This window comes from Myxine glutinosa, chromosome 14, assembly GCF_964187855.1.
Source record: "Myxine glutinosa chromosome 14, kmMyxGlut1.1, whole genome shotgun sequence".
Taxonomy (NCBI): Eukaryota; Metazoa; Chordata; class Myxini; order Myxiniformes; family Myxinidae; genus Myxine; species Myxine glutinosa.
Genome location: NC_136274.1, coordinates 51,301,397 through 51,326,322, shown reverse-complemented (window position 1 = coordinate 51,326,322; position 24,926 = coordinate 51,301,397). Strand labels below are relative to the sequence as shown.

At 49.6% G+C, this 24,926-nt stretch overlaps 1 protein-coding gene across 3 annotated transcripts in view; it reads left to right on the top strand.

Annotated features, from left to right (window-relative positions):
- ITSN1 (intersectin 1) overlaps positions 1-24,926 on the top strand; it is a 222,897-nt gene that overhangs the window by 134,819 nt on the left and 63,152 nt on the right. For all 3 annotated transcript variants that reach the window (XM_078768237.1, XM_078768236.1, XM_078768235.1), the window contains 2 exons: positions 13,611-13,773; positions 14,018-14,223. In XM_078768237.1, coding sequence (XP_078624363.1) covers positions 13,611-13,773; positions 14,018-14,223 — 369 coding nt within the window. The remainder of the gene's footprint in view (positions 1-13,610; positions 13,774-14,017; positions 14,224-24,926) is intronic.

Below are 24,926 nucleotides of genomic sequence, written 5' to 3'. Positions count from 1 at the left end.
ATTCCCCCATTAAATGTCGTGCCCAGGTCCCCCGCACCACACGTAGACAATTATAGGACATCTTGCTAGTTATTCTTAATCTATGTCAGTTAAGGACTTGTTTCCATTAATTATGACTCTTCGTTGCACCAGAATGTGATGATATGGCACCAGTAGGAGTTTAGGACCTTCCCATACCTCCCCGCATCTCTTCCCATCATCTCAAGCTCCAACAACAACCACAACAACAGCGGCTTTGCGTCCTCACTCCGGCTCGGTTGGCCGCCATTGAACATGTGCTCGACGGGGTTACCCAGAAGGGGGCTCCCTGTCGGCCCCTCGTCAAGGGCGGAGCCGGTAACCCCCGCACCCAATGAGAAGCCATGGGCCGATGCCATATGGGGCGGAGCTAACGAGCGAGGGCGTGACTCCCCGCCGGATATACGCGGCCCCGCGCCGGACGTGACGTCAGATGCGCCCCGAGCTTGGAAGGAAAAGACGCCACCCTCCCGAGCGCTGAGCGACCTCCCCAGCTTGAGACCAAAGTCGCGACCCACAAGCGCTGTGATACCTTCACGCATCTCTGGACACCACCGTACGTGATCCTGCCCTGAGCACAGGTGCACCTGGAGCGATCGCTACCCGCTTTCCTGGCCATCAAACCCCGTGTGAGTGAGCCTTGTCCCGCGTTTACCTGTCGTCTGTCCGGGGATAATATAAGTGTGTTTAAGTGCCCACCTTCCTATGTTTCCCTCTAGCCCCTGTAATCTAACCTTTTTCCGTACGAATATACTTGAGAACTGAACCCTTGGTGTCGTATTGTGTGATTGTAATCCAGCCGGGTGTCTTCTTTTTCTTATTGAGCCAGCATAGCGCGATTAGTCAACCCCGGGTGCAATCGGGGTAACTTGTACGGATACGGCGGCCATCCCGCTCGGCCCACCATACCATCAAAGTCGTATCTGTAACAATTGGTGTCGAGGAGTGGAATTCGAACCCGGGACTAAATTAGTTAGGCCCAAATTTTGGGAGGGAAAATCGATTCGGAGCGCGTTTCCCGCGCGAAATTATAACGGCGAAATTTCAATTTGTTTTACGAAAATAAAAAAAATAAAAACCGAGTTTTGAAAGTCGCGCTATGGCGGATCAAGACGGCTGGGGTCCGGTAAAGGAGAGTGAGGTAGGGTCGATCCAGGACCAAATTGAGGGACAAGAGGAGAGCGAAGCAGTGAGGGCGGCAGGTTCGCAAAATAGCGCCGTCACGCACGAAGTAGCGGGCGCGCAAAAAGGCGCCTCGCACGAGCGTGCGGTAGCCGAGCCGGCTGTATCAGCGGGCTTTAACATGCAGCCGATTGACATGCAGGCCCTCATTGCGCAGTTACAGGCAGCTGTACAGATGAGTATGGGGAGCCAAATTGAGCGATTGGGTGAGCGATTGGAGGGCCAAATGGGGGTAATGAGGGACGAAGCGAGGGGTACCGGTGAGAAGTTAGACAATAATTTTGAGGAGTTAGACAAGAAAATTGGGAAGTTAGACAATAATTTTGAGGAGTTAGACAAGAAAATTGGGAAGTTAGACAATAATTTTGAGGGGTTAGACAACGGGATAAAAGAAGTGAAAAATGGGTTAGAGGGGTTAGAAAACAGTATGGAAGGCAAATTGAGGGACATGAGGGACCAAGCGGAAAGGGAAGTTAAACAAATGGAGCAGCAGATAGAGGGGGTCAGAATGGGGGTAGAAACCAAACTGGATGCTCACAGGGAGGAAATGGAGCAGATGAGGGTGGCATCTGGGCAGGAGATGCAAGTGATGGGAGAGGAGATCAGAAGAGGAGTGAGTGAGGAGGTCGGAGGAGTGCGCGAGGAGGTGAGGCACTGTAAGGAGCGCATGGAGAAAGAGGTGAGAAAGGGGACTGTAAAATTGCAAGGTGGTATAGAGGAGTTGACGCTGGGAGTAGAACAACTGACAGTGGGACAAAAGGAGTTGGGGGACCAGGTAAAGAAGAACACAGCGGTAATAGAGGGTTTAAAATCGACACAGAAGGAGATGAAAAAGGACGTAGGGGTAATTAAAAAAGAGTGCCAGACGGTACATGAGGACCTGACGAGGAAAATGGACAAGGTGGTAGAGGTAATGGAGGTTAAAGAGCGGGAGGTGCGGGAGCACATAGAAAAAAATAAAGTGGAGTTAGAGGAAGAACTTAAAGGGGCGCACGAAGAGATGAAGGAGATGAAGCAAAAATTAGAGGAAGTGGAAGAAGGGGTGAGCGAAATTAAGAAGCGACGGAGAGAGGATAAGAAAGAGATAAAGGAGGAAGTAAAAGAATTGGTCCAAAGTCTGTGTTCGGATCGTGATGATGTGCTCATTAACCGGATGAGGGATTCGCAGGTGATGGAGGAGAAGCGAAGAGGAAGAGGACCCGGTGTAAGTGGTGACCAATATGGTCGTGCGTATGATGCGCCAGAGGATTTAAGGAGCGTGGGGGTCGAGATGGACCCGGGTGTTCGTGAGAGGCCGTGGGTGAAGTGTGCGACAGGTCTGGTGTGCGAAAGAGGAGGTGTGCGAGAAAGTCCGACTCTGGGGTGTGTGAGGAAAAAGTGTGTGCCCAGGAGTGAGGGTGTTGGCGAGAATGAGTCGGTCGTAGCGCGTGTGCGAGGGAGCACATGGAAGCGTGGTGTGGTGAGTGTTACAGAGGGTGTGACGGGAGAGTGTGCGCAGGAGTGTGCGCGAGAAAGGTGTGTGACGGACAGGTGCATGAGGAAAGAGTGCGCTGTCAGAAGTAAGGAAGAGTGTCCACCTGTCGTGAGTGTTACAGAGGGTGTGACGGGAGAGTGTGCGCAGGAGTGTGCGCGAGAAAGGTGTGTGACGGACAGGTGCATGAGGAAAGAGTGCGCTGTCAGAAGTAAGGAAGAGTGTCCACCTGTGGTGAGTGTTACAGAGGGTGTAACGGGAGAGTGTGCGCGAGAAAGGTGTGTGACGGACAGGTGCATGGGGAAAGAGTGTGCTGTCAAGAGTAAGGGTGAGTGCGCTGTCAGGAATGGAGGTGAAAGTAGTGAGAGTGACATGGAGCGTGAGTTAGTTGTGACAGGTGAGCGAGGATGTACACCTGGGATGGAAGGATGCACACCGGGAATGGTAGAGCGTGAGTGGGAATGCACGCTGGAGTTGGTGGTGAGGCACGTGGTTGGGTGTGCGAATGAGAGCACACCTGTGATTGTCACAGAGGAGGTGACCGAGGAGGGGGCGCGAAGAGGTGTATTGGTGAGGTGTGCTACCAACGAGTGTGTGCCAAAGTGTTCGGTGGTCAGGTGTGTGACCAAGGCGGTGAGTGGAATGGGTGTACCTGGGTGTGTAAGGAACGGTACGAGGGGCATGGAAACGGCTGGATGTGTGAGCAAGGAACGGGCTGCGGGATGTAAGCATGCAGGTGAAGCATCGACGTTAGACGGGATAGAGTTTAGAACGACTTATAGCCGAATCGGGCCCTCGGTGCGTGCTGGGCCTCGCTTTGAACGGCCGCGTCCGTGCTCCACTAGGCGGAGCTGGCAGCCCGATAGAAAGGGTCGTCATGGCGACCACTTTTTGGTGAGACGTGCCGGCAGGTCTAGATCGGGACATTGGATGGCTCCACGCCGAGGTGATGCGTGGGATCTCGGCCCGGGTAAGCCCCCGTCCCTGCCCCGAATGCCGGACGCATCCAGCCGCTGGCACAAAACAACCAGCATCCATTGCTTGGCTTCACGAAGCCGGGCTTTGGACAGGGATTGGCGCACCGAGAGGTATTAGTGAGTCGACTGGGTGATGAGGTTAGTGTTTTGGACCCAAAATTAGAGAAAAGCAAAATTTGATGATTGGCAAAGGATTGGCAGAGTGATGATTGGTAATGGTACAGTGATTGGCAGATGATTGGCAAATTTTTAATTTGTTGCAATTTGATGTGCAAAATTGATAGTGAGAGACCCCCGATGTGGTGGGATGGCAAATCCACCATCCTTCCCATGTAGTGGGGGCAAATGCGCAATAGTTTATGGGGTGTATGGCAGTGAAAACTAGCCCGGGTGGGTTAGGATATTGTGTGTAGGGATCTAGAGAAGATGACCTTAGGTAACGTTAAGGTTAGTTAGTGACTGATACCTGTAGTGGGGACGCAGGTAGATTAGTATGGATGATAATGACAAGGGAGCGCAATAGTTTAAAGGGACGACTGGGAAGCGCAAGTTTCAGAAGGGAGTAGTTAGCTGAGATGATGCCGTGTTTGTGAGAATTGAACAGGTGTGATTGCACAGGTGTGCAACTGGACAGGTGTGTGGAGCAGTGTATGAGTAGTGAGTGTGTGGAGCAGCGCGAATGCGCTTGGGGAGAGAAGGGTGCAGGTGGCACCAGGTGTGAGAGAACAGGTGTGCAAGTACAGGTGTGTGGAGAGAGTTGGAGTAAGTGGTACGGAGTGGTGTGCATGGTGCGAAGGAGTGGATGGGGGAAGAGTGGACCCCTTTCACGAGTACCCGGGGCGGGTAGTGTAAGTGTTAGGTAGAGGGTGCAGGTAAATTGTGGTTGGATATTGGCATTTGTGGTGCGGTTGCAGAATGGTGTTGTGAATGGGTGCATTAGTGTTGTGGAAATGGCTGGGCGTGTAGCCTATTAGTGTGTGTAGTTGGTTGGGCACTCCACCACTGTGAGGATGTCGGCCAGGTGAGGCCGCAGGTGGGCTCTGGGAGCCGGTAGAGTTGTGGATGGGGCCCGAGGATCCGGAGGATGGACCCGGGTAGCCCAGTGCCAGAGAGGGCACCGAGTGGGGAGAGTGCCAGAGGGCCTTCCCCAGGTAGTTAGGTTAGGGCAAGGAGCAGGTAAGCTCGGAGGCAACTGCAGTGGTGGAGGGGTGCAGGTGGGTAGACCCACTGGGAGAGGTACACGCCACAGCCCAGAAATTGTACGAGGGCACCGGGAGATGAATCGGGGGAGTGAGACCCCAAATTGAAGAGCACCACAGTTTGGCCAATGGGAATTGGTTTTTAGAACCCATAGTGTAAGAGGGCCAATGGGTTGGCCGGAGAAAGACCCCGGGTAGTGTAAAGTTGTTAAAGTCATTTAGGAAATAGTTAGGATTGATGAACCTGTCGCACCATACGCAGCCACTTACCTGTGGTGATGATGATGACTCCACACCTGTGTTTTCTTTGTTTTGTGCAGGAAATGAGATTGCTGTGAGGATTTGTGAGACGCATCACGACGTGGATGAGACATTGGGGTGATTCCATCTCTCCCTCCCTAGGAGGGACTGATGATGAATTGGTAATGGCAAATTATGATGTTGAGTTGGAGATGGCAAATTTTGATGAGAGTTGAAAATGGCAAATTTGATTGGTTAGGAGGGAGAGAAGACGAATTTGGTTTATGGGAGGAACGGGGAAGACAGTAGGGATGTTTTTTTGATTTGTAAAGTAGATGTTTATGGGTAGTGTTGTGTTTTGTGGATACAGTAAGGGGTAAGGGAGGGGCCATGTAGGTTACCTGGTGGGGGGGGGGGCGTACGATAGGAACGTACCTGTCTCACCTGGTTCCCATGTGCCCCCAGTGTGCGTTACCTTATATTGCGTGCACTTTTGCGCCCTTACCACCTTACTCACTTGTTTCTTCTTTTGTCTCCCACCTCCGAGGATCTGGCTTTGGGGTAGAGAGAGAGGAGAGAGAGGTGCTGGCTACGCAGTTGTGGGCCTGCACTTTCGCTGTTGGCTGCCTGGATCGGTACACCATATGGACCGCAATGTTTGTGGCCACCCACAATGGACCGCAGTTCGTTTGCGGCCAAGCACCACCCGGGGATGGACCTATGGGTCAACGGGGCACCTATGCCATACAGGTGAACCACTAATAATTAACACCAAGTGCACCACAAGAAGAGCAAGAGACACCTGCAGGGTTAGGGGTTGTTGAAGTTATTTTTATTCCAATGAACAATGGTGACTGCACCGATTGGTGGTGGGGTGGTGCTGTTGATGCTCGGGAAAGGGTGCTCTGCACGTTATTAAAGGCCGTCGGCCACAGAGCACTCGTGGGTTGGTGTATCGATGTTGGCAAGCGCGCTCTCTCTATGCATAACATCTGCATGTGTTCCTCCAAAGACAGGTCCTGGATCGTAGTGTAAATATCAGCGTAGTCTTGTAAATAATGCTCCCTACCGGCTGTATGTTTAGTTTGAGGATTCTTTCCGGATTCGGTTATCCTGTGGGTGTGTTTCTGAGAGGAGAAGGGTGCAACGTCGCAGGGGGACATATTTACTCATTTGTGAATATCTATAAAACTGTCGCACTCAGGGTAGAGTTAATAGTAGAGGGAACTACATTGCGTGCCACACTAAAGTAGGTAAAAATTTATCGGGTCGGGACGCCCCGAGGGTAGAGAAGGGTGCAATGTTGCGAATATGGAATTTGACCTCCATATCCGCTTGTAAATATTCCCCTATCTTCTCCGATACTCCCCAACTCTCCCCTTACCCCATTCCCTAGTCCCATTGTCTGTAAACAACACCCATTAGAGCCGATCTTCCCCTTCATTCCCCCATTAAATGTCGTGCCCAGGTCCCCCGCACCACACGTAGACAATTATAGGACATCTTGCTAGTTATTCTTAATCTATGTCAGTTAAGGACTTGTTTCCATTAATTATGACTCTTCGTTGCACCAGAATGTGATGATATGGCACCAGTAGGAGTTTAGGACCTTCCCATACCTCCCCGCATCTCTTCCCATCATCTCAAGCTCCAACAACAACCACAACAACAGCGGCTTTGCGTCCTCACTCCGGCTCGGTTGGCCGCCATTGAACATGTGCTCGACGGGGTTACCCAGAAGGGGGCTCCCTGTCGGCCCCTCGTCAAGGGCGGAGCCGGTAACCCCCGCACCCAATGAGAAGCCATGGGCCGATGCCATATGGGGCGGAGCTAACGAGCGAGGGCGTGACTCCCCGCCGGATATACGCGGCCCCGCGCCGGACGTGACGTCAGATGCGCCCCGAGCTTGGAAGGAAAAGACGCCACCCTCCCGAGCGCTGAGCGACCTCCCCAGCTTGAGACCAAAGTCGCGACCCACAAGCGCTGTGATACCTTCACGCATCTCTGGACACCACCGTACGTGATCCTGCCCTGAGCACAGGTGCACCTGGAGCGATCGCTACCCGCTTTCCTGGCCATCAAACCCCGTGTGAGTGAGCCTTGTCCCGCGTTTACCTGTCGTCTGTCCGGGGATAATATAAGTGTGTTTAAGTGCCCACCTTCCTATGTTTCCCTCTAGCCCCTGTAATCTAACCTTTTTCCGTACGAATATACTTGAGAACTGAACCCTTGGTGTCGTATTGTGTGATTGTAATCCAGCCGGGTGTCTTCTTTTTCTTATTGAGCCAGCATAGCGCGATTAGTCAACCCCGGGTGCAATCGGGGTAACTTGTACGGATACGGCGGCCATCCCGCTCGGCCCACCATACCATCAAAGTCGTATCTGTAACAATATATATATATATATATATATATATATATATATATATATATATATATATATATATATATATATATATATACACGTACATACATACATACATACATACATACACACATACATACTCTGCGGTACTCCGCCGCAAGGCTCCTTCTGCTCAATACCCGCTCCACCCCATCATGCATCTCTGCCATCAAATCAAATGGACTCCTCCGACGACTTAGGTACATTCACCGTGGCTCCGGTCGTAAGTTTGTATATGTACAATCAGGTCACTCCATCCCCGTCCTCTGGTCGGCTCAGCGCACTCCCACTCATCGTCCCAGCGCACCTAGTCACGGCAACGCAGAAAATCGCATCTCCTGCCTGCGAACCCTGTCTAAATCACCTGAATTCATCCCCGCTGTTCAAAACAACATCAAGCTCACCCTGTTCAACACCCGGTCCCTCAACAACAAATGCCTCCTCCTCAACGACTACATCCTGGATAACAAACTGGACTTTCTCTGTCTCACCGAAACCTGGCAACAACCACTGGACTACTACACGCTCAACCTCACCACACCCAATGGATATTCCTACGTCAATAAACCACGCTCGGAGGGCCGAGGTGGTGGAATTGCCGTAAGCCACCGTCAAGACATCAGGACCAGCCTCACCCCCATCGCCTCATCCTCATCCTTTGAACACCTGGCTTTTAAACTCTCTGGTCGCACGCAGTCAGTCATGGCTGTCGTCTACCGCCCTCCCAAACCACACCCATTATTCCTGTCTGACTTCTCCTACTTTCTGACCCAGCTATGTTCCCTCTCCCCCTCAATCCTCCTCCTTGGTGATTTCAATATCCACATGGACTCCACTGACTCCACAATAACCACTGACTTCACTGATTTACTCACCTGCTTTAACTCACTCAACATGTCAACTTTCCTACGCATATCCGTGGTCACATTTTGGACCTTGTCTGCTCCACTGGATTAATTTTGCACCATCTCTCTGGCTCCGACCTAACCCTCTCTGACCACTTAGCCATCACTATGACCATCAACATCCCCACCCCAACACCAAGACATTATCGCACTATCAACTTCCGTAAGCTAAACGCTCTTTCACCTACCTCGTTCTCATCCACCCTCTCTGAAAAAATGTCCACTTCTCCCTTCATTTACCTCCACACCCCTTCCGACCTCACTGACTACTACAACCACACTCTCTCCTCCTGCCTTGACCAGCTTGCGCCTGTAAAAACCAAAACAGTTTCTTTCACCCATTCTGCTCCCTGGTTTACCCCTGAACTCCGCCTGATGAAAACTCGTGCTCGCCAACTTGAAAGACTCCGCAATAAAACAGGTCTCACAGTTCACTCCCAAGCCTACAAGGACCACCTACAACACTACAAAGATGCCCTCTCCCACGCCCGCGCCGCCTACTACTCTCAAATTATCCACTCTGGCTCCGGAAACCCAAAAGCACTCTTCTCGACAATAAACAAACTCCTCCGCCCCCTGGACACCACCACCCAGTCATTCACAGTAGACAACTGCATCTCCTTCCTTTCTTTCTTCCAACGCAAAATTGACAACATCTACAACAGCTTGACCACCGCCGCACCCGCTCCCCCTCCAACCACCTGCCCCCCCTTATCCTGCCTTCCCCTGTCTCAATTCTCCCCGGTCTCCCCTACTGACCTCTCTGAACTCCTCATAGGAATGAAAATGCCACCTGCACTCTTGACCCCATCCCCTCCAGCTTTGTCAAGGCCTCCCTCCCTGCTCTCTCTCCACTTATCATTGCAACAATAAACTCCTCCCTGTCTACAGGCATCGTCCCACCATCCCTCAAAATTGCTGCTGTTACCCCCATTCTAAAAAAACCTGGTCTAAACCCTGACACCCTAAACAACTTCAGACCCATCTCCAACCTATCCTTTCTGTCGAAAGTTTTGGAACGCGCTGTAGCCACTCAACTCAAACATCACCTCTCTGCCAATAACCTGTATGAAACATTCCAATCCGGATTCCGCTCCAACCACAGTACTGAAACTGCTCTCCTCAAAATCACCAACGACCTTCTCCTCTCCTCTGACGCTGGCAACCTCAACATTCTCGTCCTCCTCGACCTCAGCGCTGCCTTTGACACCATCGATCACACCATCCTCCTCACCCGACTTGAATCCACCTTTAACGTTACCGGCACTGCCCACTCTTGGATTAAATCATACCTCTCTGACAGACGCCAGTTCATCTCCATCAATAACTGCAAATCCCCCACTGCTCCCCTCCCCCAAGGTGTCCCGCAAGGTTCAGTTCTTGGCCCCCTCCTCTTCATCCTTTACCTGTCCCCCCTCGGTCACTTAATCCGCCGTCATGGTCTCCAATTCCACTGCTTCGCCGATGACATCCAGCTTTTCATCTCCACCAAGTCCGTCTCCACCGACACCCACTCTATCCTGACAAACTGCATCTCTGAAATAAAATCCTGGCTTCAAATCAACTTCCTCAAACTTAACTGTGATAAATCTGAAATAATCATCATTGGCCCAAAAACGCTCACAAAATCCACCCATAACTTTGCCCTCAACATCGACGGTATCCCAGTATCCACCTCCCCTCTCATCCGGAATCTTGGCGTCATCTTTGACCAAACCCTCTCCTTCGACAAATACACTAAACAGATCACAAAGACAGCCTTCTTTCACCTGAAAAACATCGCCCGTCTCCGCTCATCCCTCTCCTCCACGGCTGCAGAAACCCTCATCCACGCCTTCATCACCTCCCGTCTGGACGACTGCAATAGCCTCCTCTATGGTTCACCCTCAACAATCACCAATAAACTCCAATACATTCAGAACTCCGCTGCCCGTCTACTCACCCATTCCCGGACCCGTGACCACATCACCCCCGTCCTTTACAAGCTTCACTGGCTCTCCATCTCCCAGAGAATCCAGTACAAAATCCTCCTCTTAACCTACAAAGCCCTCCATAACCTGGCCCCATCCTACCTGGCTGACCTCCTCTCCAGACACACTCCCACCCGCAACCTCCGCTCTGCTGGTACCAACCTCCTGACCCCCCCCCCCCCCCCATCCGGACCAAATTCAGATCCTGGGGGGACAGGGCCTTCTCCATCGCTGCTCCCACCCTCTGGAACTCACTACCTCACACCATCAGAGACTCCTCCTCACTCACCACATTCAAAACATCACTCAAGACCCACCTGTTCAGCGCTGCATTCAACATTCAACCCACAGCATTTAACCCCTGACTATCACTTCTCCTTCTCCCTCCTTTTGCTTTAAATATTTCCCTATTGATTCTTGTCTTTTTGCAATTGTTGTTTTCATGTTTTGTTATGCATTATGTTTTGCACTCTGTCAAAGCGCCTTTGGGCTTCATGAAAAGCGCTATACAAAATAAATGAATTATTATTATTTTTATATATATGTGTATATATATATATATATATATTGTTATGAATTTGGTAGAGCAATATGTAGAGCAGAGTAGATCTGAGTAGGTAAAATGCTCCGGGATGTCGCGATAGCTAGAACCCACTATGTTCCTTTAAGTTGTACCCCACTTTGCATATAAGGGGATGTTGAGATGATTATATCACTCTTGAGGAAGATTAACGGAGGCGTGTGGCTTTGTCACATGTTGTTAATCGAAACGTTGTCATTGTTTGTTCAATTAAGGGGTTGGATATCTTACCATGGTTATATATATATATATAACTCACTTATATGCAAAGTGGGGTGGGCAAAGCTGGACAGCCAATTAAACAGCATCACACCGCTCTCGTGGTGAACTGAGAACGTTTTTTTTTTTTTTTTTTTTTTTTTTTTTTTTTAAATATACTGAATCGAGGCTCGTGAAAGAGCTGACAACCGCGAGGGAAAGACAGTACAGGGGGCCCGCGAGGGAAAGACAGCACAGGGGGACCGTGAGGGAAAGACAGCACAGGGGGCCCACGAGGGAAAGACAGCACAGCGGGACCACGAGGGAAAGTCAGCACAGGGGGACCACGAGGGAAAGACAGCACAGGTGGACCGCGAGGGAAAGACAGCACAGGGGGACCGCGAGGGAAAGACAGCACAGAGGGACCACGAGGGAAAGACAGCACAGAGGGACCGCGAGGGAAAAGAGAGCACAGAGGGACCGCGAGGGAAAAGACAGCACAGAGGGACCGCGAGGGAAAAGACAGCACAGAGGGACCGCGAGGGAAAGACAGCACAGGGCGACCGCGAGGGAAAGACAGCACAGGGGGACCGCGAGGGAAAGACAGCACAGTGGGACCGCGAGGGAAAGACAGCACAGAGGGACCACGAGGGAAAGACAGCACAGGGGGACCGCGAGGGAAAGACAGCACAGGGGGACCGCGAGGGAAAGACAGCACAGTGGGACCGCGAGGGAAAGACAGCACAGAGGGACCGCGAGGGAAAGACAGCACAGAGGGACCGCGAGGGAAAGACAGCAGACAGGGGAACAGACAGGGGGACCGCGAGGGAAAGACAGCAGACAGGGGGACAGACAGGGGGACCGCGAGGGAAAGACAGCACAGAGGGACCGCGAGGGAAAGACAGCACAGAGGGACCGCGAGGGAAAGACAGCACAGGGGGCCATGAGGGAAAGACAGCACAGGGGGACCTCGAGGGAAAGACAGCACAGAGGGACCACGAGGGAAAGACAGCACAGAGGGACCGCGAGGGAAAGACAGTACAGTGGGACCGCGAGGGAAAGACAGCACAGTGGGACCGCGAGGGAAAGACAGCACAAAGGGACCACGAGGGAAAGACAGTACAGAGGGACCGCGAGGAAAAGACAGCACAGAGGGACCGCGAGGGAAAGACAGCACAGGGGGACCACGAGGGAAAGACAGCACAGAGGGACCGCGAGGAAAAGACAGCACAAAGGGACCGCAAGGGAAAGACAGTACAGTTGGGACCGCGAGGGAAAGACAGTACAGAGGGACTGCGAGGGAAAGACAGCACAGAGGGACTGCGAGGGAAAGACAGCACAGAGGGACTGCGAGGGAAAGACAGCACAGAGGGACCGCGAGGGAAAGACAGTACAGTTGGGACCGCGAGGGAAAGACAGTACAGAGGGACCGCGAGGGAATTTCCCAAATTCAAAAATCAACCGCATATTAACGGCTCAAAACAATCCTGTAAGCAATGCTGGATTATAACTCGTGTTTAGAAAATCCGGAACAATCATTACATTTAATTGGAAGTTGAACTTGTAAATAATTAAATTGTGAATTAAATTAAAACTGTAAATATATTAAAGCAAAAATTTTTAAGATAAAATAAAATTGCCATAATATCAAGATCATCACATGTGGCCCTATGCGGTAAAGGGGAATGCGTCGATTAGATCTTACCATGGTTAAGGTTGGAGATCTTACCATGGAGTCATTTGGATTTACTCCCAACCGCAAATCTTTGCTTATATATATATATATCATATATATATTGTTTTTTTTGGTGTTTATATATACTAGGGCGTGCCCGTACGTGGGTGCAAAAAAACATGCGTGCAAACAACAACAACAACAAAAAACTTTGAAACCACGTGGCAGTAACGACCACAGAACCCCCCCCCCCTCTATTTACATGAAATGGTTTGGTCCATTCGCAAAGCCAAAGCGAACGACCACAGAACCCCCCCCCCCCCCTCTATTTACATGAAATGGTTTGGTCCATTCGCAAAGCCAAAGCGAACGGCTTGCGAGTACGGTGACCATACCTTGGGAACCACTTGTCCGATTAATTTCAAACCTTGAAAAGGCACATCCTCGGGTCCCCAGCAATATACCTGGCAAGTTTCAAGTATATCGGACCGGTAGTTGTCGAGAAACAGCGGTCACAGACAAACACACACACACACACACACAGACACACACACACACACACAGACACACACACACACAGAGATTACTGGAATTATAGATAGATATCTGTTAAATCAACAGCAACTGTATTGCAAATAAAGATATCTTTTTTAAAGAACAACTGTTGGCATCATTTGGATCTATCTGGCCTCCATTTAGTTGTCGTTTTTCCTCCGAGTTGTATTCCTTGGTTCATTTCCCCTGTGACTTGTGCTGGATGAATAGAAAGATAACTCATTTTTGTGTTATAGGTGGCCTGGGTCCAGTGGAAAGGGGGAGTCTGCACAGGGCTCTGGCTGGGATGTGTGGGATGCACAGGCTGGTCTGACAAACACTCAAGGCAAGCAGCAACGACAGGGCTCTGCTTTCACCCCAGCACCTATTTCCATGTCACCCTCACCCACACCAGGACAGGTGAAGTCTCTCTTATGGCCGATGGCTCTTATAACTTTAATTATGTCACTCAGGTTTGACTTATGATGAGTGTTGCACGCATATGGTTGCAATGGAGGTTTTCGATTTTGACAGTGACAACAAAAGGATCTCTGTTTGCCATTGCTACATTATCTACAGTTATGGTTGTTATAGTGACTCTGGAATGGTGGTAGTAGTGGTGGTTGTTGTCGCACCTACAATTACGTGTTTTTTGACTTGACAGGGTGAGCGTGTGGAGGGAGTTGAGGCCCAGGCGCTGTACCCTTGGCGTGCTAAGAAGGACAACCACTTGAACTTCAACAAGGGTGAAGTTATCACTGTCCTGGAACAGCAGGACATGTGGTGGTTTGGTGAGGTGCAGGACCACAAGGGTTGGTTTCCCAAGTCCTACGTAAAGCTCATCTCTGGTCCAACCCGACGCTCACTCAGGTGTGGGGGTGCCAGCGATGATCATCATAATTGGGGTTGTTTATATTGGACTTTTTGGGGTCTTCCTCTCTTCCTTTTTAGCTCAACTAGAATGTAATTCCGGGGAGCTCATGGGATGGCGTGTCTTCCGTCAGTCTGTAAACACTCGCAACTTCTTCTCCAAAACTGCTAATGGGATTGTGACCAAACTTGGCTATAATGATATTTGGTTTGTTGCAACTCAAGTTTATTCACGGCATTAAGAAAATCAGGGTCTAAGAGGGTCGACGGGTGGTCAACGTGGGTCCATGTTTGACCACCCAAAACAGGTATTTGCTTTCTTCTCTGAAACAACACACACGATTTTGATGAAACATGATCAACACCTTCATCACCCGTGATGCACCAATGTTTGTTCATATACCTAACCGTAAAAGTCCGACCGGCCAGTCCTTTTTTTTTTTTTTTTTTTTTTTTTTTGTATACAGAGTCGAGGCTCGTGAAAGAGCTAACATTTATCAAACAAACAAATCAAAAAAACAAGCAAACAAAGTGTATAACAAGTACAAAAAGTTTTAATTAAAACAAAAGCCGCGTCGATGTTACACAATGCCTAGATGCAGCTGTGCCTATAACGTCGATGTTATAGGCACAGGACATTCCTATTGATTCGATTACTTGATGTTATTTTTGTGCAAAGTGAAAATATATCTCGGCAATTTCCCGTGTGTGGCGACGAATTTTTAATATATCTCGGCATTTTCCCGTCTGTTATTTCAGGCGGTGTATGACTGACCACGCCGCGATTTAAAAAAACATATCTCGGCAATTTCCCGTGTGTGGCGACACGTGAATGAAGCTATGCTCCTCTCTCCACATTATTGTGACGACGTATAAATTAAATATTTCATCGTGACGATTGTCATCAAATGGACGAATTTTTAATATATCTCGGCATTTTCCCGTCTGTTATTTTGGGCGGTGTATGACTGACCATGCCGCGATTTAAACAAAATATATATATCTCGGCATTTTCCCGTCTGTTATTTCGGGCGGTGTATGACTGACCATGCCGCGATTTAAAAAATATATATCGATGGACTTGAAGTTACAGGCCTTTGAGAATTCATTTCATTCTATAAAGGGCAACTTTCATCGGATTGTCTTCCCGTTTTTTTTCAACCGAGTCTAAAACTATGTTAGCGACTGTGAAAAATGAAATGATATATCGAATTTGATTTGAAATAAAACTGTGTGAGAGAGGAAGACACCACGGGCCTACAAAACAGGCCTCAAAGCTATGCGAGTTAATAAAATGGTGGATATTTGTTTATATGAAGCCTCTCCCACAATGGGTGGAGCTATGGTTCCCAGAATGGGTGGAGCTTTGAGGTTTTGTCTTCTCTGCAAGAACAACAAGAAGAAGAAGAAGAAGAAGAACAAGAACAAGAACAACAGCAGAGGGCACTCTATGACCAGCGTCTGCGACGCGGCTAAAAAGGGGAGCGGTCGACAAGATGGGGAGAGAAGGGGAGGAAGCACACAAACACAACATTTGAGAGCAGGGACATCGGGAGATGTTTTTGGAGGGAGAGGGCCTGGGGGGAGGCAGGATAGGTATAAAACGCAAGGACACCAAGGACTTCCAGGAAAGAAGTCAAAAGTCACCTCAAAAAAGTGGATTTGGGGTGAAATTAGCAGGAGTAGAAAAGATCAAGGTGTTGGATTGGGGAAGATAAGAGATGGTGGTGAACAGCCGTTTTAAAGACCTGGAGGGAGGAGTGGGATTGAAGAGAGTGAGGGAGTTTGTTCCAGAGGCGGGAGAAAAGAGGAATGAAAGAGTGAAGGTGAGCAGAGTCTTGATTTTGGCAGTTTAACCATAAGAGGGTTGCAGGCAGATCTTGTGCGACCTGCAGGAATATTTGGGGGACAGAGCCCAGAGAGAGCTGGGGGAGCAAGGCCGGAGAGGAGTCGGTAGAAGACGGAGAGACCACCAACCTGCCTGCGGTGATTAAGTGAAAGGCCCTCAGAGATACCGTCATCGCAGGAGATTCCTCGGAGATACTGTCATCGCAGGAGATTCAAATTCTGAACGCTTTGGTTTCAACAGCGTGAAGACGAGCTAGGTGTGAGGCAGGAGCACCAGCCCAGAGGGGAGAGCAGTACTCCATTGAGCTGCGGATGAAAGCCTTGTATGTGGTGAGGAGCTCAGGTGTGCCAAGGAAGGACTTCGCATGATGGAGGATGCCCAGTCGGCGACTGGCTTTGGAGGCCAGCTTGGAAATGTGGTTTTCCCAGGAAAGATCATGGCAGATAGTGAGACCCAAAAGCTTGAGTGACAGAACTTCTTGGAGAGGATTATTCAGAAAGTAGATGGGAGGGTTGTCCAGTCGGTCTTTTCGGAGAGACATTGTGAGATTTGTCAGGATTGAAAGACATGTTCCACTTGTTTGCCCAGTCTGTGATTTTGTCCAGGTCTGCAGAGAGTGAGGAGGCTGCAGACTGCCGATCTGAGGGATGAGGAATGGAGCGGCAGAGAGTGAAGTCATCAGCAAAGAGATAGAGAGGATTTTCAAGAGAGTCAGAGAGATCATTGATGAAGACCAGAAAAAGCACAGGGCCCAGAACACTGCCTTGGGGAACTCCAGCCTGAACAGGAAGAGGAGATGAGAGAAACCCATTCAGGGCCACACGTTGACGACGACTAGAGAGGAAGGCCGCCAGCCATGCGTGGAGATTTCCATGGATACCAAAGGAGGAGAGTTTGGTGAGCAGAGCGGGGTGCCAGACCGTATCGAAGGCACGTGATATGTCGAGGGAGACAGCTCTAATTTCCTGTTTGGCATTGAGGACCTCAATCCATTGTTGAGACAGCAGAAGCAGCATGTCCAGAGTAGAGTGACCTGGTCTGAAACCAAATTGATGATCAGAGATCAAGCCATTGGAGAAGAGGAAAGATTTCATATCCGAAGCAATGATGGATTCCATGACTTTGCTGATAATTGGGAGAAGGCTGATTGGTCTGTAGTTGCTAGGATCTGTTTTTGCACCTTTTTTGTGCAAAGCGGTGATGTTGGCTGATTTCCAAGCAGATGGCAGTTGACCTTGAGCAAAAGAGAGGGTGAAGAGAACAGAGAGAGGGAGTGAAAGAGCGGAAGAACATGATTTTAGGACCCGTGGGCTGATGCCGTCAGGTCCAGTTGCAGAATCAGACGAGGGTTGACACAAACTTTTCCACCTTGTCAGGAGGAAAGGACACGGAGTCCAGGAGCAGCTGGGTACGACTGGGTATGGTGGGTACAGAGAGGGATGGGTTTGGGACACAAGATTTAGAGGCAAACACAGAGTTGAGGCATTCAGCTTTTTCACGTGCGGAGTCAGCTGTGTAGCTGTTTGAGGTAAGGGAGGGGATGGAGGGGGAACAAACACCAGAGACAGATTTGACCAGACGCCACCAGGATTTGGAAGAGGGAGACAGATAAGGGAGTTCGGCCTTGAGAACAGAGAGATATTGTTTCCTGGCTCTCCTGTGGGTGGACACACACTTGTTTCGGGCTTTGTGAAAGGAAATGAGATTTCCTTCCGTTGGATTTGCTTTCCAGGAGACGAAGGCAAGTTGTTTCTGGGCAACAGCCTCACCACAAGATTCCGTGTACCATGGATGGGAGGAAGGGTATGACAACTGAAGACGAGATGGGATAAATCTGTGCATGAGAGAGAGCAATTTACTTTGGAAGAATTCCCAGGATGAGTTGATGTCAGAGGTGGTAGAGATGGGAGACCAGTCCAGATGATTGATGGCTGCTTGAAGACCGTGCCAGTTGGCCTGAGTGAAATGCCAGACTCGTCGACGCTGAGCAGGCTCCCTGAGAATGGTCAGAGAGATGTCCACTTTAACAAGGACATGATCAGATGATCCGATTGGAGCAGAAGAAGAGCAGCAGACCTTTTCAGGGAAGTTAGTCATAACCAAATCCAGAAGAGAAGATGCTCCGTTGACTGAGATCCGGGTCGGGAAATTGACAGATTGTGTCAGTCCCAGTGAGTCGCAGAAGTCCTTTGCTGAGGAGCCATGGCTGGTGAGAGAGGTACCCACACCCAGCCAACTGGCATGGTGACAATTGAAATCACCACATATGAGGAAGAGAGAGTTGGGATGAGTAGATAGAAGTTGGTCCATATTATCAGACAGCGAGATGTAGATGGAGTCATCACTGTTTGGTGGACGGTACAACACACATATGAACAAGAGGTGGGAGCGAAGGGGAAGCCGTAGCCAGAGGTATTCCTGGGGGTGAGGTGGAGAGAGTGCAGTGCAGGGCGAGTGAGGAAGAGAGTTTTTGATAAAGATAGCAACCCCACCTCCAGGACGAGGCTCAGGTCTATCATACCGGAGGAGGGAGTAACCCGGGAGAGATACTAAGGAATCAGAGACATCATGAAGGAGGAAAGTTTCTGTTAAGCAGATCACGTCTGGTTTGACAGAAGCAACCTGTATGGAGAGATCAGTTAAGTTTGAAAGAAGGCCCAGGATGTTTGAGGTCCATACGGTTAATGAAGAGGAAAGGGGAGCATCGGATACAGAACAGGGGGGAGGAGGGGTAGGGTAAGATGTGGAAGATGTGGAAGAGGTGGAAGAGGTAGGGAGAGCTGTTGAAGGTGTGTCAGAGATTTCAGAATAGCTCGGAGAAAGGGAAGGATGGGGCGGACAAAAGGTTTGATGGTGATTGGGTGAGGCACAATGAGGTGTTATTTGAGAAGGGGGAAGAGCGAGGCAGAAGGTTGGGGGAGATGGAGGTGAGAGTTGGAAGGGGGAAGAAGCGGGGAGGACGCTTTGAGGAGGGGGAGTGAGAGGGGGGAAATTGAGAAGAAATGAGGGTGGGGAGATTTGAAGGGGAGGGGTCGAGGGGGAGTTTGGGAGGGAAGGGACAAGGGGAGGGATTTGAAAGGGATGGGATATGGCCTATGGGGGAGATTTGGAGGGGAGGGGTGAGGGAGGAGTCTTGGAGGGGAGGGGTGAGGGGTAGTTTTTTTTTTTTTTTTTTTTTTTTTTTTTTTGAGTTGAGATTTACACAAGGAAGTGTAGTGTTTTAGTGTATTTACACATAGGCTATGGGGTGAAAAGACTGGGAAAACAGAGAACGAAAGTTATTGGATCAAAACGATGGACCGCTGAGAGAAAAACAAAGCCTCAAGGTTGGACACTGTACAAGGCCTCAAGACACGACACGAATTAACACGATTTTCAATACAGGTATGAAAGATTTGCACCGAAAATCTTCCTCGGGGGACAATATACGTACACACACCATAAAACAAATACAGTTATAACGAAAATACTAATGGGAACAATTACTTAACTTCGATTTCAAATCGCTCGCGACGCGGCAAAGGCCTTGCTCGCGACGCGGCAAACAGACGATTAATTTATGAAAGATAAACACCGAGAAACTTCCAAGGTGCACACTATAACTTCACACACCGAAAGATAAATACAGTTTCGACAAAATACAATTGTGAACAGACTTAACTTTGAAAAACGTGGAGACCGTGTGGAACTTCGAAAATCCCTGCCGCCGTCTCCAAGATCTCGCGAGATCGGTCTGCTGGTGCCAAGTGTTTCAGTTGTGCACTGTGGTTGCTGTTTTTGTATTTGCTGATGCCCACGTCCCACTACGTTTACATGGCAGTGGTCGTTCCTCTTTGACCATGTTGGTGCCTCCTAAATTACTGCCACAGAATACGTCCATTACTTGTGACTGCTTCGTGTTTGTTTTTCTGTGATGTGCCGTATTGGTGGCTGGTGCAAAACCTCATGAATGCACCGTTAACAAGAATGGTGGCCTTTTCATCCCACAAATGTTCCCCACGGCCCTCATGTCGTCCTTCTCTGTTTGCTCAATTTGAAAAAGAAATTGTAAGCAGGTGGTATGAGTGCTATCTCTCGTCGTGTTTTTTTTTTTACATTGTTTTCCAAAACATAACACTCCAGTGTGTACCTCCAGTTCTTGAGCAAATGATTTGGCATCTTTTAACTTGTTTTTATCTTCTGCAGCAGCTATGGTTACACTGCTTCTCTCCCTCCACCTCCCTTTCCACCCTCCACCTCACTCGGCACCTCCGTCACTGATTTACTCTCAAGATAGGTAACTATCCAAAGATCATGGTGAAATATGGTTTGTTTACAACAACAACAGGCATTTTAAGGCCATTTTCCCTGCAAGAGCAGGGGTTAGCCTTGCAGTCCCCATGACAATCTTCTCCATTTTGCCCTATTTTCTGCATCTTCCCTTGTGCCCCTTGCCCGCATTTCTTCTTCGACCATCTTTAGCCAAGTCTTTCTCGGTCTTCGCCGTCCTCTACTTCCTTCTGCATTCATTTCCATCACTCTTCTCAACCAGTCACTTTCATCCTTCCTCAACACATGACCAAACCATCTCAAACTGTTTCTCTTCACAGCATCCATCACAGGCTCTATTCCCATCAACAACAACAACAGCAACATGCATTTTAAGGCCATTTTCCCTGCTAGAGCGGGGGTTAGCCTCGCGGTCCCCATGACAATCTTCTCCATTTTGCCCTATTTTCTGCATCTCTCCTTGTTAAACTTCCTTGCCCGCATTTCTTTTCCCTCCATCTTTAGCCAAGTCTTTCTCGGTCTTCCCGTCCTCTACTTCCTTCTGCATTCATTTCCATCACTCTTCTCAACCAGTCACTTTCATCCTTCCTCAACACATGACCAAACCATCTCAACCTGTTACTCTTCACAGCATCAATCACAGGCTCTATTCCCATCATCTTTTGCAATTCATCATTTGTCTTCTTCTCTCTCAACGATACTCCGCACATCCACCGAACCATTCGCATGTCCACCCTTTCCAGCCTTCGTTGCTGCTCTACGTTCATTACCCATGTCTCGCTCCCATAAATCATAACACTTCGCACACATGCAGCATACACCTTTCCCTTCAGCTTCAACGACACTCCCCTCCTCATCAGCACGCCACTCAGTTCCCGAAACTTCTTCCATACACATCTCACTCCAGCAACCGTTGCCGAGTCTGATCCACCTTCTCCATTCAGCATGTCTCCGAGGTAGCAAAATGTTTTCACACCTTCCAGCTTCATGCCGTCTCCAAGATCCAACTCAACATTTCCTCCATCTGCAGCTCCCTCTGTGCACACCTTACATTTGAATGCAGCTGCCACACTGGTTAATGACCCTCTCAGACCACTGCATTTTTGATGAACCCACTCAGCGCACATTGTACATTGAATGGAGTTCACTCCGACACCCTTCCTGCACACAGCACATGGCCACTTCCCAGTTCTTTCCACCTCACCACCTGCTTTACCACTTGCCATCACCTTTGTCTTTCCGATATTCACCTTCAGAGCTTTTGTCTCCATACATTCCTTCCACTTGTTCATCTTTTCCTTCAGTCCATTCATACTTTCCGCAATCAACACCAGATCATTTGCATACAACAACTCGCACGGTAAACCCTCCTTTACGTTCTGAGCCAGCACCTCCATCACAGCTACAAATAGTAGTGGACTTAGTACCGACCCCTGATGCACTCCCACCTTCACCTCAAACTCACCACTGTTCCCGTCCTTCGTCCTTACAGCTGTGCGCGCTCTTTTGTACATTGCCATTACTACTCTGATCAACCATTCCTCCACTCCTAACTTCCTCAATGCCCATGTCAACACTTCGCGTGGAACCCTATTGAATGCTTTCTCCAGATCAACAAACCCAAGAAACAACTTCTTCCTCTTCTCCATGTACTTCTCCTGCAACTGCCTCACAATAAAGAGCGAGTCTGTTGTTCCTCTTCCTGGCATAAATCCAAACTGCATTTCGTCGATCTTCACCTTCTTCTTTATCCTCCTCTCCAACACCCTTTCCAATACCTTCATTCCATGCTCCAATAACCTTATTGCTCGGTACGAGCCACACTCCAGAGGGTCACCTTTCCCCATGTATAGAGAGACGAAGGTACTCGGTTCCCAATCCACTGTAATGCGGCCTTCTTTCACCACCAGATTGCAGATCTCTGTCATTCTCTTCACACCCCAACTTCCTGCTGCCTTCAACATATCTCCCACAACTCCCGTCGGCCCTCCCGCTTTTCTACTCTTCATTGCTTTTATCGCTTCCTCAACTTCCTTCTCAGTTATCTTCTCTGCCGGTCCTAAAACTGGGTTACTCTCTATGCTCCCATCCCATTCATTCTCTGTATTCAACAGCATTTCCATATGTCTTTTCCATCTTCCTTTAATTCCATCTGGGTCCACAACGATTTGTCCCACGTCATCCTTCAAGCAACTCACCCCATCACATCACACCTCTCTTTTGCTATCTGCTTTGCAATCCTGAATACCGCTCTCTGACCCTCTTCCGAATCCAAGCGTTCTCCGAACATTTTCCTACATGCCTCCTGCACCTTTGCTACCTCTTTCTTTGCAGCCTTCTTGGCTGCCTTATAACTTTCATGCTCTGCTTTTTCTGCTCCCGTACCCTTCGCCTTCTGCCACTCCTTGAGCTTCTTCCTCCTCTCGTCAATCCTCTTTCCAAATTCATCATCCCACCACCATGTTTCCGAGTGCCTCGGTGGTCCTTTTGTCCATCCACATACCTCACCAACGGCTCCCAACAGACTATCTTTCTTTGACATCCAACCACTTTCAAGCTCAACCACATCATCCTCTACCCTACTCAGCCTCTCTTTTAATGCCTCCCTTACTGTCCCCTCTTTCAACCTCCACACCTTCATTCTCGGTTGGTATTTCACCCGCCGAGGTCTCCTCACACCTTTCACCCTTATTTCGCAGACAACCAAGTGGTGCTGTGAAACAGCCTCCTCCCCCGGGATCACCTTTGTGTCTCGGAAGTGCCCCCTATCTCTGTCCCTGCCTACCCTTCACCATTCTCACACCACTTCCCCTCCATCTCGTCTCTTGCACACAACATCTGTCCACTCTTCTTCTGATCAATACTTCCACCACTTCTCCTGATCTCCCTGTCATTGTCCCTACATTCCATGTCCCAAACCTCAGAAACCGATCTCCACTTCGGGCTGTACCCTGCCCATATGTAGTTGTAATTGTCATGATTCTCTTTTTGAGGCAATGTTTTTATGGACGGATGCCCTTCATGACACCAACCCTCTTAGTCGCCTCTTTTGACACGCAGGGATATGGTGTACCTATTCTGAACCGGGGTACATACCAGTACACACTTCCCACAGCCCTCCTGATTTATTTCATAGGCTAATTAAGTGTGAGACAGTTAGTGTTAAGACTGGAATGAAAGCTCCTGCAGTGAACCTTGCAGGGGCTATGGTTCCGGGGGGGAGGAGGGGGCTGTGTTATGAATTTTGGGGTAGGGGGATATTTAGATTTAGGTATAACCGCATAGGTAGGTGCTCCGATGATCGTGGGTGGCAGGAACCATCTCGATGTAAATAAGTAGAGGACCTGTCTAGCCTGAATGTCGGATTAAGCTTGTGTCTTTGTCCCCGTCACAAGGGGGCGGGGAATGTTAAGTAGTTGTAGGGCATAAGGATAAAATTATCCCTTGTATGTCTTACCCTCTGTGTTCATACCTGTGTCCCCTATGGCAACACACCATAGACATTAGATAGGCCCACTAGTTGCACCACACAAACATTAATTAATTCCTCCCCTTATAATAAAACTCATCGAAAGCCAGTTCGGGGCCCTGCCGACGGACCCGCAGCCAGCTATAACACCAACCTGCATGGCAACACTCATTGCTCAGGCAGGCTGAGGCCACGCCTTTGTCCTTTGTCCTCTCCGCACAGTGCTTTGTAATGAGCGCTGCTGCGTAAGTCCTGTGTAAGGGCTTTGCGTGCGCGCTTTTATCAGACAAGCCAGCGAACGCTCTGGGAGCCCCAACCACGCCGTGTCAGGCGATCTCACCTTAGCCCTGGTTGGCTGGTGATGGCTTACCGGCTCCACCTTGTTGGCTGTTTGATGTGGCCGCACCTCCATCCTTGCGCTCCGCCCCCTTTTTGGGCCTCACCTCGTGTTTGTAAAGTCCTGTCCTGTCACCTTGGTGAGTGGATGCGGATGGTGCGAAGAGATTTCCCTCCTAACTATCCTTCTAATTGACATTAACTCTCTTTACTCTACCCGGGGTCTTGCCCTGCCAATCCAATTGGCCATCTTTACTCTCTGTGGTTCTAGAAACCAATTCCCATTGACCATACTGTGGTGCCTTACCAATTTGGGGTCTCACTCCCCCATTTTTTCGCACTGTGCCCTCGCACAGTTTCGGGGCTGGGTCGTGTGGCTCTGCCAGCAGGTCCTACTTACCTGCGCACCTCTGCCACTGAAGTCGCCAACTGAGCTTGCCTAGCTCCTGCGACTACCCTAACTTGGGGAAGGCCCTCCTGGCGCTCTAACCCCACTAATGCCCCCTCTGGCATTGGGATACCCGGGTCCTCTCCTTAGGATCCTCGGGCCCCACTGAACGCTGCTCTGTACCCTACCTGGATCCCAGAGCCTACCTGCGGCCTCACCTGGCTGACAGACTACCAGTGGCGGAGTGCCCCAATAACTACACGCACCAATTCAGCCACACGCCCAGCCATTCCACACACTTATGCACCCCTCAAAGCACTTCTTTACTACTACACGCACCACAGATGTCAATATCCAAAAAATTTAGCTACTCCCTCTATCTAACTTTAAAC